At 45.6% G+C, this 14,539-nt stretch overlaps 2 protein-coding genes and 1 long non-coding RNA gene across 8 annotated transcripts in view; 2 read left to right on the top strand and 1 right to left on the bottom strand.

The window, feature by feature from the left end:
• The window catches only part of LOC106836370 (saoe class I histocompatibility antigen, A alpha chain-like), a 299,619-nt gene that overhangs the window by 252,577 nt on the left and 32,503 nt on the right, over positions 1-14,539 (top strand). The gene's annotated exons all lie outside the window — the stretch shown is intronic.
• The window catches only part of LOC106831871 (class I histocompatibility antigen, Gogo-B*0102 alpha chain), a 34,913-nt gene continuing 25,879 nt past the window's right edge, over positions 5,506-14,539 (top strand). For 4 of the 6 annotated variants that reach the window (XR_011505533.1, XR_011505532.1, XR_011505531.1 and 1 more), the window contains exon 1: positions 5,506-5,723. Coding sequence is in view for 2 of the 6 variants with exons in the window: in XM_044774993.2 (XP_044630928.2) it covers positions 5,651-5,723; positions 6,069-6,338; positions 6,577-6,852; positions 7,463-7,738; positions 7,873-7,977; positions 8,394-8,426; positions 8,573-8,617; positions 8,780-8,784 (1,083 nt within the window). In the remaining 4 variants the exon portion in view is untranslated. Of the gene's footprint in view, positions 5,724-6,068; positions 6,339-6,576; positions 6,853-7,462; positions 7,739-7,872; positions 7,978-8,393; positions 8,427-8,572; positions 8,618-8,779; positions 9,214-14,539 lie in introns of those variants that run through there. The other 2 variants (XM_044774993.2, XM_070516749.1) reach the window with 2 other exon arrangements.
• The window catches only part of LOC139045984 (uncharacterized), a 38,000-nt gene continuing 32,300 nt past the window's right edge, over positions 8,840-14,539 (bottom strand). Inside the window, exons 2-3 of the long non-coding RNA XR_011505555.1 lie at positions 13,732-13,879; positions 8,840-11,668 (exon numbers count right to left, since the gene is read on the bottom strand). This is a non-coding gene — a long non-coding RNA (uncharacterized lncRNA). The remainder of the gene's footprint in view (positions 11,669-13,731; positions 13,880-14,539) is intronic.

Raw genomic sequence — 14,539 nt, 5'->3', positions numbered from 1 at the left:
TTATTAAATCATTCCACTACTCTCCCCAGAGGCTAAGTGTTCACAAATATATTTGAGCACATTAGGTATTCTACCAACTTCATCTTTGTGAAGACACGTGTCTCACAGCCCTCAGTCCTGCCACATGTGGACTGGTTCCCTGCTCTCCTGGGGCAGGGCTGACATCCCGGATCACCTTCATCTCATCCTGGGAGCCCTTTGTCTTCTTTGTTCTAGCTCCCCTGTTGCCTGGATCCCATTTTTGCCCTTTTTTGGTTTTCTCCATCATTGTTCCCCACTTTGCCCAGTAATATCCTGAGGAAGGGAACATGGAAAGGAAAACCTTGAAACCCTAAACATCTGAAATGTCTTTAGGTTGCCCCAGCCCTTACCCACATCTTAACCTGATAGAGAAATCCACATTGCAATATTTTTTCCTCGGAATTTGGAAGGCATTGTTGAAATTCTTCTAGCCTCTAGCCCTGTGTTTGTTGCCTCTTGAAGTTTTCAAGGTCTCTACTTTTCTATCCTCTTTCTGAAATTTCATTGTCATTGTCATGGTGTGGGTCTGTCTTCATCTACTGTAATAAGAACTTGGTTAGGCCATTCAAAATGTAAACTTTATCTGTAACCTCTGAGAAATTTTCTTGAAATATTTTTTATCATGTCCTACTCTCTATTCTTTCAAAACTGATATTATTAATATGATGGAATCCGATCGATAGACTAATACTCTCATAGGTCTTCTCTCCTGCTTGCCTTGACTTCTCCATCTGAACATTTTAGTGAGAGTATGACTTTATTCTTCTACTTCATCTACTGAATTATTCATTTCTATGATCATATTTTTAATTTTCAGTGCTCTTCCTTATTCTATGATTGTAAATAATTGTATATAGCTCTGTTCCTGTTTCATATGTCATATATCTCTTACATCTTCTATATATTATTCATAATAGTGGTAGGAGACCTGTTAGGTCTCCTGGTTATCTGCTTTGATGATATCATGAACTTTTTTCCTCACAGCTCTTAGTTCAGTAGTGATTTCATTTATCTTTGCCATTTCTGCTAAATGTCCACCTTCTCATGACAATGCAAGCCCCATATCACCAGGGTCTTCTTTGCTCTTCATGTATTCCTGAGTCTAGCTGATCCTGATCCACTGGAGGCCTCAAAATATATGCTGGTTGATGGACTTTACTGTGGTTTGCACAATTAATTCACACTGCTCCTTGAGGTCCTCCTGAGCCGTGAATCTAGTGGCCTCCTGTCATAAAACGTTCTGGAACATTGAAACAGTTTATTTGCATGGGGTGCAGAGTCATCCTGCCACCAACAGTGGACAGAGAATCAATGAAAGACAAGTCAACAAAGTTCTGAGAGAAAACTCTCTGGGTTCAACCTTGGCTCCACCATCTCCTAAACCTCTCTGAGTCTCCCTCCCTCTGTTCATACAAAGGGATCACATGTTGGGAGCCTCACGGGTTTGCTTTGAGGATTAAATTTGACCCTCGATGTAAATCATGGCATCATTGCCTGAGACATATTATGTGTGCCACTGTTCATAGAGACCATCATTATACAAATTATAGCATTGAGACAAATTCTATTCTTTTGCTTGTATAAACCCCTATTCAAGAAACATCCTTGAACACATATTTTTGAGAACATGTGTGATTATTCCTCAGCATAAATTCCTAAAGAGAAATTTCTGCATCAAAATTTAAGTCAATTTAAGTTGTTGAGACATTTTTCAAAAGTGCCGTGTAGACATTTTGTACCAGGTTTCAATCCCATCAATCTTTACCACAGTGTACTTTCCATGCCCTCTGGTAAATGCTCTCATCACTTGCTTGCATCTTTGGCAAGCTGATAGATTTTAATTTTTATTCCCATTTCTTATTCCACATTCTCATTTTGTTTACATTTATTTATTACTACCATATTTGTTTCACATTTGCATTGCTTTTGTCCATATTGTTCTCAATATTCTTTAATTATTTTTCATTGGGAAGAGGTTACCTTAAAATATTGAATTTAGCAAGAAGGAAAAGCAGCCCTAACATCGGGAACTGGTCTGATATTTACCGCTAGGCCTCAGTGTGGTCAAAAGCTGGCCCGGTGCTCACCACCTGGTGTGCTATTCTGTTGGACATAAGTCTTCTCACAGAACATCAGCATCAGACAAGGACATACTGAGAACGTGACAAAGTGAGATGAAACAAGACCACTACAGCACTTTGTCTCAGCACAGAAAAAAACAGGCACTGTGCAACTGACAAAATACCCAACGTCTCCCGTGCTGGCTCATATAAGCGACTGCTGCTTCTTTCCAGTCACAGCCTTATCCTTGCTCTAGTCGGCCCTGTCTACAGACAAGATTTATTGAGATGCCCAATCACAGAATTGCCCCCACTTCCTGACAACATGCAATCTAGAATGAGCCCCTGCTTCCATAGATGCTCCCCAAATCACCAGACCACAGCCCAAATCCTATGAATGTTCTAGCACCTTCACACTAAGAGGCACTGTGGTCCCCAATGGTGTGTGTTCTCCCTCACAGTAACAAGTAATACATCCAACCTGTTGGCTCACAGATGTGCTCCTGGTGGCCTTTGGCTGAAGGACATTGAGGCATGTCATTACCCTTTTGTCTGTCAAAATTGTTTATGTGTCTTTGAACTTGATTATGGGCAAGTGTTTGTATTATTGTGAGTGTGCGGTTGACACAGACAAGTCTTATGTTTTTCTTTATGGTTTTTCAACTTTCGGTCATGCTTACAGAATTCTTCATTCCACAACTGTAAACATTTCATGGATATTTTCAGCTAGGAGGGGGTACAAGGGTGAAGGGAAACAGAGGAAATTGTTGGAATTATGGGGGCAGTATGGGAAGGAGCAGTAGGTGAAGCATTCTCAGGCGGTGGAATCCTCAGGCTGACATCTTCTCTCTGTAATTTTACAAGCAGGTGCAGGGCCTCAAAGTATTTGATATATGTTGTGTCCAATAAATGCTTTCTCTTGGGCTAAGTGAAGATTTAACCTCTCTGCTTATGTTTCCCAGGTTAGATAACACCACCAAGAGTCCCAGTGTGACACACACAAGGATTAGCTCCAGGGATGGGCATTTTGAATGCTTATGACCTTAAGGTGATAAATCATGTATTGGTTAATGTCTGTACACTCTAGTTGTGAAAATACATATTAATTAAACTTCTTGGGCATGCTATATTTTACGGATATGTCTAAGATCCACATAGACAAACCCATGATCCCCACATGAAGATGATTTTAATATACAGCAACCTATGAGTCACACAGTATCTTTTCTGGGGGAGGAGACTGAAAACTAAGACCATTCTAGATATGCACTGTCCAATATGGTAGCTACTAGCCACATATGGTCATTTAAATTAAAAGAAAATAAAATTAAAAATTCAACTGCTCAGCACAGTAGCCACATTTCAAGTGCTCAATAGCTACACACAGCTACGGGCTCCCATATTGGACAGTGCAGACACAGAACAATTCCTTCATCACAGGGTGTTCTATTGGACATGCTGCTCGTCACACTTTGTGGGCCTCAAATCAGATGCATCAGACCCGTGTAAAATGAAAGAGCCAATATTATTTCACTTAGAGATACATCAGATTTCTGTCTGAGACAAGAATACATATCCAGCTGGTGTATAACAAAACCAACATAGGTCATCAGTGGGTCTGGTGCCTCAGGCACAAACTGTTCCCAGTTCCAAAGAGAAAACCTTTCGCTTCACCTCCCGTCCCAGACTGAGGACATTCTCTGGCATCAAATTTCCAGCAAGTGAGTTCTCTTCTAGAGGAGACCAGAGGCAATACTGTAAGTTAAGTTTTGGGAAGCAGGGAGTTCAAATTCATGGAGAAGAATTCCGGGAAATGAAGAGGAGGCAAAGGTGGGGACCCGCTGGGAGACTCTCCCCGGTTCATTCAGAACAGTGATTCTCAAAGTGTGGTCTGTGGAACCCTTGAAGTCACTGAGATCCTTTCACGGATCCATGAGGTAAAACTCTTTTCATACCATTACTAGACATCATTCGCCTTTTCAGTATGTTGACATTTGCACTGAGGTAAAAATTAGTAAGAATGGAGGCCGTGGTACCAAACTGCAATGGTAGTTATCTTCACCACCACTTACTTGCAGAAAAAAATACCACTTTCACTTTAAAATGTCCTGAAGCATTCAAAATTATTATCTTTACCAAATCATCATCCTTAAATCCACATTGTAAAAATATCTTACATGATGACGTGGGAAGTACACATAAAGCCCGGCTGCTACTTTCCCACGTACTATGTCCCAAGGAGAATAATTTGTGTGAGCTGGGCTAGCCTCTTTTTCATGGAACACCAGTTTTACTTGAAAGAATGAATGACAGGAACTAGGATTATTAGATGTGGTTAATTGGGATGCACTGTCTCAAAATGAACACGAGCTTCTCCCTTCAAGAAAATCCACCGACAGGTAACAACTGACAGGACTTACTCCCTTGATCAAAAGGAAGCTCTCAAGAGAAAATGAGAATTTTGGAAAACTTGTGTCCACCATGTAAGCTTGACAGCTTCCCCGTCCTGACAGACTTTCCTGTTGAGATCTTGGTCACATTAACAAATGTGATATTTTCATAGTTTGTAGTTAAATGCATCAGCACAGGAAGATCCACATAACTTAGTGAAACAGTGCATTACTTGTAAAATCATACATTAGTACAAGAGCCATTCAATATGTAAAATAGGCCTGTGGATTTTAATGTAACAGAATAGGAAATATTCAATGATACTGTTTCAGGTTCCACCTTGCAAATAACCTGTGAGAAACCGCCACTTGTGTAGTTTCATTTTAGTATCAAAGTTTAATATCTACTATTATCTGGAAAGGTTATTAAAAATACTACTCCTACATGTCTGTCTGAGGCGGTATTTTTTTCATATAAGTCAACCAAAACAACAGATGAAATGCAGAGCAAATGTGAAGAGCCAGTGGTCTTCTAATCCCAGACAAGAAAGAGACTTGCAAAAACATGAAGTGTAAAAAGACCCACTCTTCTCCTACCTTATTCTGGGACATTGTTATTTTTCAGAAAAACATTATTTCTTTTAACTTGCAGTGGGTTAGAAATATTATTCTAAATAAATTAATTAAAATATTTTAAAACTTTTGTTCCTAGTATGGTAAATATTGATAGATACAACCAACATAACCAAATTACCCTCGGGGCCCTCGCTAATTTGTAAGACTGTATGGATATCCTGAAATCAAAGTGCTTGACAATGGCTGACTCAAACAGCCCCTGGGCCAGGACTCAGGGAGACTGTGTGACAAAGAGCTCTCGGTGCAGGAGGAGAGGGGTCAGGGCAAAGTCCCAGGTCCCCGGACGTGGCTCTCAGTCGCAGGCCCGAGGGCGGAGTCTGGGGCGGAGAAGCTGAGTGTTGGGGAGTCCCCGTCTCCCTGAGTTTCACTTCTCCCTCTCACAACCTGTGTCAGGTTCTCCTTCCTGGAGACTCATGACGCGGCCCCAGTTCTCACTCCCATTGCGTGTCCGGTTTCTAAAGAAGCCAATGAGCGTCTCCGCCGCTCCGGGTTATAAAGCGCGGAGTGAGCAGCCGTGGCTCAGATTCTCCCCAGATCTCGACGATGCGCGTCATGATGCCCCCAACATTCCTCCTGCTCCTGTCGGGGGCCCTGACCCTGACCGAGACCTGGGCTGGTGAGTGCGGGGTCGGGAGGAAACGGCCTCTGCGGGGGGCGGAGCGAGGGGACCGCGCGGCGGGGACGCAGGACCCCCGGGGAAGGCGCGTCTCCGCGGACTCAGCCGCAGGCCCGCCCAACGCGCCCCACCTGGCCCCGCCGCGTCCTGACCCCGCTCCTTCCCTCCCCAGTCTCCCGCCCTCTCCTCTTACCCACGGGGGTCTCCCGCGCTTCTCCGTCCGCCGCCCCTTTTCCGTCTCCCGAGCCCCTCGACCCCGCCACCCTCCCGGCCCTGTCACCCTCGGACCCGGGGACCCGCGCCAGGAGGAGGGTCGGCCGGGTCTCAGCCCCTCCCCGCCCCCAGGCTCCCACTCCCTGAGGTATTTCTACACCGCCGTGTCCCGGCCCGGCCGCGGGGAGCCCCGCTTCATCGCCGTCGGCTACGTGGACGACACGCAGTTCGTGCGGTTCGACAGCGACGCAGAGAATCCGAAGGAGGAGCCGCGGGCGCCGTGGATGGAGCAGGAGGGGCCGGAGTATTGGGAGCGGAACACGCGGATCTACAAGGACAACGCACAGACTCTCCGAGAGAACCTGCGGATCGCGCTCGGCTACTACAACCAGAGCGAGGCCGGTGAGCGACGCGGGCCCGGGTCCAGGTCCCGACCCCCCATCCCCACGGACGGGCCGGGGTCTCCCCGAGTCTCCGGGTCCGAGATTCACCCCGAGGCTGCAGGACCCGCCCGGACTCCGACCCGGGAAGAGCCGGCGGGGACTTTTCCGCGGTTTCGTTTTCAGTTTAGGTTTAAGCTCTGCGGGGCGGGGGCGGGGGCGGGGCCGAGTGGTCTGGGCTGACCTCGGGGCGGGGTCAGGGTCTCACACCTTCCAGGTTATGTCTGGCTGCGACGTGGGGCCGGACGGGCGCCTCCCCCGCGGATACAGTCAGTTTGCCTACGACGGCGCCGATTACATCGCCCTGAACGAGGACCTGCGCTCCTGGACCGCGGCGGACACGGCGGCTCAGATCACCCGGCGCAAGTGGGAGGCGGCCGGAGTGGCGGAGGGCTTCAGGAACTACGTGGAGGGCACGTGCGTGAAGTGGCTCCTCAGATACCTGGAGAACGGGAAGGAGACTCTGCAGCGCGCGGGTACGAGGGGCCGCGGGGCCTTCTGATCTCCCCTCGGGCCGGGCTGGCTTCCCACAAAGAGGGAGGAAATGGGATCAGTGTCAGAACATCCTCCCTCAGCAAAGAAAGGAATCCACCCAGGTTTTCATCTTCTTACTAAGGACTCGCCCAGAGGGCCCGCCCTTCTCTACAGGACAGTGAAGGAATCCAGTTTCTTCAGGAATAGGAGGGGAGCTCATCCCTGAAATCGTCAGTCCTTGGTTCCCTTTGACCCTGGCAGCCATCTTGTGACCCATGACTTTCTCAAGACCTTGTTCTCGGCCTGAAAAGATCCTTGCGACTTTGACTCCACTTTTTCTGAGTTATTCACGCTCCACCCATGTGAGGACCAGAAGTCTGTGTTCTCCTGTTTAGAGACCTGAAGGCTCCTACCCTGGGCTCTCACGCTTATTCTAGAACTTTCCAAGGGATATGAGCTTATCCTGGATCCACAAGTCCAGGCTCGTGTCTGGGTTCTGTGCTTCCTCCTTCAAACCCATTGTCCTGTCCATTCTCAGGATGGTCACATGAATGATGGTTCAGTGGCCCATGGAGGTAACTCGAGGTGAATTTTCTGGTTCTTCCTCCTCAGACCCCCCAAAGACACATGTGACCCACCACCCCATCTCTGACCGTGAGGTCACCCTGAGGTGCTGGGCCCTGGGCTTCTACCCTGCGGAGATCACCCTGACCTGGCAGCGTGACGGGGAGGACCTGACCCAGGACACGGAGTTTGTGGAGACCAGGCCTGCAGGGGACGGGACCTTCCAGAAGTGGGCGGCTGTGGTGGTGCCTTCTGGAGAGGAACAGAGATACACGTGCCATGTGCAGCACGAGGGGCTGCCTGAGCCTGTCACCCGGAGATGGGGTAAGGAGGGAGCCGTGGGCTCAGAGCCTCTTCTCAGGGAAATCAGGAGCCCTTCTGGAGACCTTCAGCAGGGTCAGGGCTGAGGCCTGGGATCAGAGCCCCTCATCCTCCCTTCCCATCCCTTCCCTTCCCAGAGCTGCCTCCTCAGTCCACCATCCTCATCGTGGTCATCATTGCTGGCCTGGTTCTCCTTGGAGCTGTGGTGGCTGGAGCTGTGATGTGGAGGAAGAAGCGCTCAGGTACGGAAGGGGGTTTGGAATCTGAGTTTTCTTGTCCCCCTGAGGCATTTCAAGAACGGAGCAGAACTTGCCCTGCCCCATTACTGGGAAGTGCCGTCCACACACGTGCTCGCCACTCTGGCCTGATTGCTAACACTGTTTTGTAAAGCACTTATGAAAATGAAAGCGATTTTTTCACCTTGATAATTCTGGTGTTGGGGACCTGATTCCCAGCAGTGGAAGGTCAGAGGGAAGGTCCCTGCTGAGGACAAACCTCTAGGAGGGCATTGGTCCAGTCCTCACACATCTGCTTTCTCATGTTTCTCAATCCTGCCCTGGGTCTTCAGTCATGGTTCTGGAAACTTCCCTGTGGTCCAGGACTAGGGGGTTCCTCTAGGATCTCATGGCCCAGCCTTCTTCCTGTTTTCTTCCCACAGGTGAAAAAAGAGGGATTTACGTGCAGGCTGCAAGTAAGTTTGAGTGGGGGATTGATCCCTGAGACCCCTGGAATACTGGAGCCAGGAGCCCCAGGGTGGGGAGCTCACTCACCCCATAGTTCATTCTTTAGTCTCATCTCCTGTGGGCTCTTACCACTTCCTGTTTTGTTCTACCCCAGACAGTGACAGTGCCCAAGGCTCTGATGCATCTCTCCCACAGAAAGGTGAGACTTGGAAGGCCTGAAGTGGGGAGGGGCTTTGGGGCAGAGGAGACACAGCTGGTTTATGGGGATTCTTTCGGGCATTTGGAGCATGCAGAGGGCTGTTGAGAATGGCAACACTTAAGTGACTGACATGAATTTGTTCATGATTATTTTCTTTTACAGTGTGAGAAGTGGCCCTGTGGGAGACCAAGTGATGCAAGATTTGTTCACGCTCCCACTTTGTGACTTCAAATGCCCTCACTTCTCTTTCTGCAGCTGGCATACCTGAGTGTGTGTGGTCCTATTAGCATAATGAGAGGAGGTGGGGAAATTGACCCACTCTCTGCCCTCCATGACCCCCTCCCCACACTGACCTTTGTGCTTTCCCTGATGAAATTTCCTGTTGCAGCAGAGGTGGGGCTGGGCCGGCTCCCTCCCTGTCTTAACTTCCTGTTGCACTCACTAGTGATCATTTGCTTCCTTGCTGAAAATATGAATCCAGATATGAGTTTTTTTCTAAATCTTGTTGTAAGGGATTGATGTGTTAATTAAAGAAGAAGATTCCTAAAGTTTGAGATTGGAAATAAATGGAAGCACTGAGAACCTTCCAGAAGTCATGTTTGCTGTGCTGAGTCTGTGCGTGGATGGGGCCTATGCACAGTCGGTGTTCAGTACAACATGGGCTATGATGTTGTGATTCCTTGGCTGGCCCATCTCTCTGCTCCTTTGTTCTGGTTCCCTCTATAGAACCTTGTTCCATCAGTACCTGTGATCACAGGGATGAGGACATCACCTGGGCATTGTCGTGTCTTCAGGATCTTGGGCAGTGAGGGCTTACTGTGGCCGGGTCAGCCTAGGCTCCGTCCAGGGTGCAGCCCTCAGCTCCCACCTTTTGTGTGTTTAGACTTTGTTTCTTTAGAGGTTTTTTTGGATTATGCCTGTTCTTTTTCATGTTTTGAGTTCTGTCGCGGTCTCCTCTGGGTGTCCCCATCTCTGACAGCAGCAGCAGTCATTTGGCCTGTCATTGTCCCCACAAGGCCCAGGGTGGCCCCTGCACACAGAAGACTCTGTGGTATCGAGGGACGAATTTTCAGACTCATCCGGCTCTTGCCCTCCCTCTAGAGCTGTTTCCTGGATTGTTCCTTCAATCTTTCCGCCCGTTTATAGAACCAGAATCTAGAAGTAGTAGACAGGAAGGATTCAATAGTTTCTCATCTCACATAAATTTCTGTTGGGTTTCTGTCTTCTCTGCAGCCTGCCCCGTCTCTCTGCCTTCAGGCCTCGTCATCCTAGTTGACGAGGCCCAGTTGGATGCTGGCTCCAATCCAAACACATGGATTTAAAAAGTTGAATCTACTTTAGGTTCACAATTGGTTGGAAAAATAGGGCCCGTAAGCCTAGGATTGTTCTCTCTGAAGAGAGAAATGTAATTGTGTGTGTGAGTTTGCAGGAGGGTGGCTGTGGGAGGGTGGGAGGGGAGAGCAGTGCTTGTGAGAAAGGTGCAGACGGCACTGATGTCAGTGTGGGTGGACGTTGTTCTGTAGCTGCCACCAAACAGCGTGTGGCCTGAGGTTATATTAATAAAGATACTGTCTCTAGAATAGGGAGGTGCTCTATACTGATCATTCAACTAATTTGCTGGATAGATGACAAAGTATTTTTACATTTAGGAAACCTCAGAGAATTAAAAACAGGCAGAAATTGTCAGCCTTGGGGAGCATGTGTTCTAGTGGGGAGGGGCAGACTGTGCTATAAGCATAGTAAAAAGGGAATGTTTATGTTAGAAGTTTTAAGAGCCTTCAGGAAGGTGACCCAGAGTATAAGTGTGTGGGGACAGGGAAGCTGGCTGTTTTCCTAGAGTGGTGAGTGTGGGCATCACTGGGAAGGTGACCTTGAGGAAAGATGTGAGGACATGAGGAATTATCCACGAGGATGTTTGGGGGAAGTTCTTTGCAGGCAGAGGAGCCTCCAGTTCAAATGCACTAGGGCGGGAGTGTGTCTGTGTTTCTGGGAAGAGCAAGGAGGCTGGTGTGGCTGGAGCAGAAAATATTGAGATGAGGTCCAAATTACACCCAGGCCATGTAGACCTCGGAGGTATTGGAAGGTTTTGACTTTTCTTTGAGTAAGATGTGGAATTAACAAGACTGTTTTGAACAGAAGATCAGTCTGGTGTGATTTCTCTTTAGAAGCATCAGTCTGGTGCTGTGCGGAATCAAGAGGTGAAGGACAAGCAACTGTTAGAGAAAACTGTAGGAAACTAGTGCCGTGTCCCAGGCTAAAGATGTTTGTTGCTTTGTCTGGACTGTGAGCAGAGAAAATAATAGGAAGGGATTGGATTCTGGGTACCTTCTGAAGATGGGCTTTACAGCCTCTCCTAATGGATTAAATCTGGGTTATGAGAAAGAGGATCAAGGAGGACACCCCAAATTTCAGACTGTGCAAGTAGAAATACAGAGTGCCTTCAGTGGAAATGGAGAGGAGAATGGAAGGAACACGTTTGAGGAAGCAGCATCATAGTCATCCAATTTAGGAAATGTTGAATTTGAGTTGTTTATTAGAAATGCAAGTGAGGTTAGCAGTTTATAATTTGAGTCTGGAGTTTAGGTGACATGTCTTGGTTGCAGAAATGGATTTGAGAGGTGACACCATATAAATGATATTTAAAGCCTTGAAAACCGATGAGGTCACCATGGGAGTGATGACTGTAGAAAAGAAAGGAATAAGGACTGAACCCTGGACCCTTCCTGTGGTAGGTCATCTGATAGACCACACATGTAGAGCATGCTGCACAGTTCTGACACCACATCTAGAAGGCATGGAGACCAGGGGGTCCTCAAATTTCCTGTGCACAGGAATCCTCTAGACATCTCATTAAGAACTAGACAGTCTGGGGGCTGACCCCGTGGCCAAGTGGTTAAGTTCGCGCACTCCACTGCAGGTGGCCCAGTGTTTCGTTTGTTCGAATCCTGGGCGCAGACATTATACTGCTCATCAAACCACGCTGAGGCGGCATCCCACATGCCACAACTAGAAGGACTTGCAATGAAGAATATACACCTATGTACCGGGGGGCTTTGGGGAGAAAAAGGAAAAAAAATCTTTAAAAAATAATAATACTAACAATCTTTAAAAAAAAAAAAAGAATGTTTCAGATTAACGAAAATGAAGATACAGCTTACCTATATGTGTGGGATGTCACTAAAAGAATACAGAGAGGGAAATTTATAGCCGTAATGCCTACATTAAAAAACAGACATCGTAATTCAATGACCTAACCTTCCACCTGAAGTCAAAGGTAAAAGAGGAGCACACTAAACCAAAAGCAAGATGAAGGAAGGGAAAGGGAAAGACTAGAGTGAAAATTAATGAAATTAGAAAAGAGAAGAGAGAAACTACACATAAAATTCACTAAACCAAATTTGGTCCTTTGAAAATCAACAAAATTGACAAAACTTCAACCAGAATCACTTAAAAAAAGAGAAAGAGAAGACTCAAATGACTGGGGTCAGCAGTGAAAGAGAGGACATTATGACTGAGCACAGAGAAATAAAGAGAATTACAAAAGAATACTATGAATAATTGTATGCCAAGAATTAAATAGACGAATTCATAGAAAGATAAAAACTACTAAAGCTGATTCAAGAAGTAAACAATCTGAATATACCTATAGTGAGTCAGAAGATTGAATCAGTTATCAAAATTACCACAAAGAAAGTCCAGGCCCAAATGTCCTCACTGGTGAATTCTACCAAATATTTAAGGAAGAATTAAAAAGAATTCCGTATAAAGTCTTTCAAAAAGGAGAAGAGGAAAGAACAGTACCACATCATTTCATAAGGCCAGTATTATTCAGATACCAAAACCAGACAATGACATCCCAAGAAAAGAAAACTACAGGCCAATATCTTTTATGAATATAGATACAGAAATCCTCAACAAAATATGGCAAGTCAAAACCAGCAACATATAGAAAGAATTACATATCATGACTAAGTGGAATTTATTCCAGGAATGCAAGGTTAGTTTAACATACAAAATATCAATTAATGTAATACATCGTATTAATATCATAAAATACAAAACCCACACACTTATCTCAGTAGATGAAGAAGAAGAATTTGGCAAAATCTGACACCCTTCTATGATTAAAAAAAGAAAAACACTCAACAAACAGGCAAAAGAAGGGAATTATTCAATCTGATTCAGGATAATTATGGAAACTAAAGCTAATATGATAGTAAATGGCAAAATAATGGTTTTCCTCCTAAATGAGCAATAAGACAAAGATGTTGACTCTCACGACTTCTATTCAACATTGTGCTCGAGGTTCTAGCCAGAGCAACTGTGCAAAAAAAAGACATAAAATGCATTCATACTGGAAAGGAAGAAATAAAACTATCTCTATTCGCAGACGACATGCCGTTATACATAGAAAATCCTAAGTAATCCACTAACAAGCTTTTAGAACTAATGGAGTTCAGCAAGGCTGTAGGATATGAGGTAAATATGCAAAAGTCAATTCTATTTCTATACAATAAACAATCTAAGAATGAAGTTTAAAAAATATTCCATTTACAATAGCATTTAGATGATAAAATATTAGGGATATATTTAATAAAATAAGTGCAAAACTTACACTCTGGAAACTACAAAACATTGGTGAAAGAAACTAAACAACTACAGAAATGTAAAAATGTTCATGGATTAGAAGGCTTCATGTTATTAAGATGGCAATACACCTGAAATTGATCCATAGATTCAACACAATCTCTCTCAAATACCTAACTGACTTCGTCTAGGAATTGACAAACTGATTCTAAATTCATATGGAAATTCAATGAACCTGCAATAGCCAGCCTTATCAAAGAGGAATAAAGGAGGAGGACTCACAATTCTCAGTTTCAAAACTTCCCACAAAGCAAAGATAGTCAAGACATTGTGGTACTGGCATACTGATAGACGTAGAAATCAATGGAATAGAATTGAGAGTCGGTAAATAAAACCATGCATCTATGGCCAATTGACATTCAACAAAGGTGCCAAGATCATTCAATGGGGGAAAGAATAGTCTTTTCAACAAATAGTGCTGGAACAACAGGACAGCCATATGCAAAATAATAAAGCTGGACACTTACCTTACACCATATACCAAACTTAACATAGAATGGACCAGGGGCCGGCCAAGTTGCACAGGGGTTAAGTTCACATGTTCCACTTCAGTGGCCCAGGATTCCCCAGGTTCGGATCCCAGGAGTGGACATACGCATCGCTTGTCAAGCCATGCTGTGGCAGGCGTCCCACATATAAAGTAGAGGAAGATGGACACGGATGTTAGCTCAGGGCTAGTCTTCCTCAGCAAAAAGAGGAAGACTGGCAGCAGATGTTAGCTCAGGGCTACTCTTCCTCAAAAAAAAAAAGAAAGTGCACAATAAGCCTCATTCATGCTGGGCACTGGAGATACCAGGAGGGAGCCCACAGTCCTCTGAGAAAGAAGCTGGTCACAGAACAGTGTGAGCACAGGTCCAATGCCGAGGGGTCTCCTGGTGCAACTGCGCACATAATTAACCATCTAGGGAAATGCTTCAGATGACAAGTGGAGGTGCCCTAGAGAAGGGAGCATAGGGAAGGGAGAGGGAAAGGATGGCATTCCACGTTGAAGAACTGGCAGTTTAAACTCAGGAATGATGTCCATACTGAGATTCTGGGATCACATTGTGCAACGGGCCCTCTATAAAACTTACCTTCTTAACTCCTCCAAATGTGGCTCTAAATCAGCATCATATCTTCCTTGGTGTTAGTTTCAACCCTAAAGTTGGTCCTCTTGCCAAGTTAGGAGTTTCTATAATTTCTCTCCTTTGACATTTCCTCTCCATAGCCTGAAATTTGCCATCATTCTCGAAGACCACAGTTAGGAAACCCAGGAACCCGGTATCAAGCACATGA

The sequence above is a fragment of the Equus asinus genome, chromosome 8 (assembly GCF_041296235.1).
Source record: "Equus asinus isolate D_3611 breed Donkey chromosome 8, EquAss-T2T_v2, whole genome shotgun sequence".
In the NCBI taxonomy this organism is placed as follows: Eukaryota; Metazoa; Chordata; class Mammalia; order Perissodactyla; family Equidae; genus Equus; species Equus asinus.
This window is presented reverse-complemented; position numbering and strand designations above follow the sequence as displayed.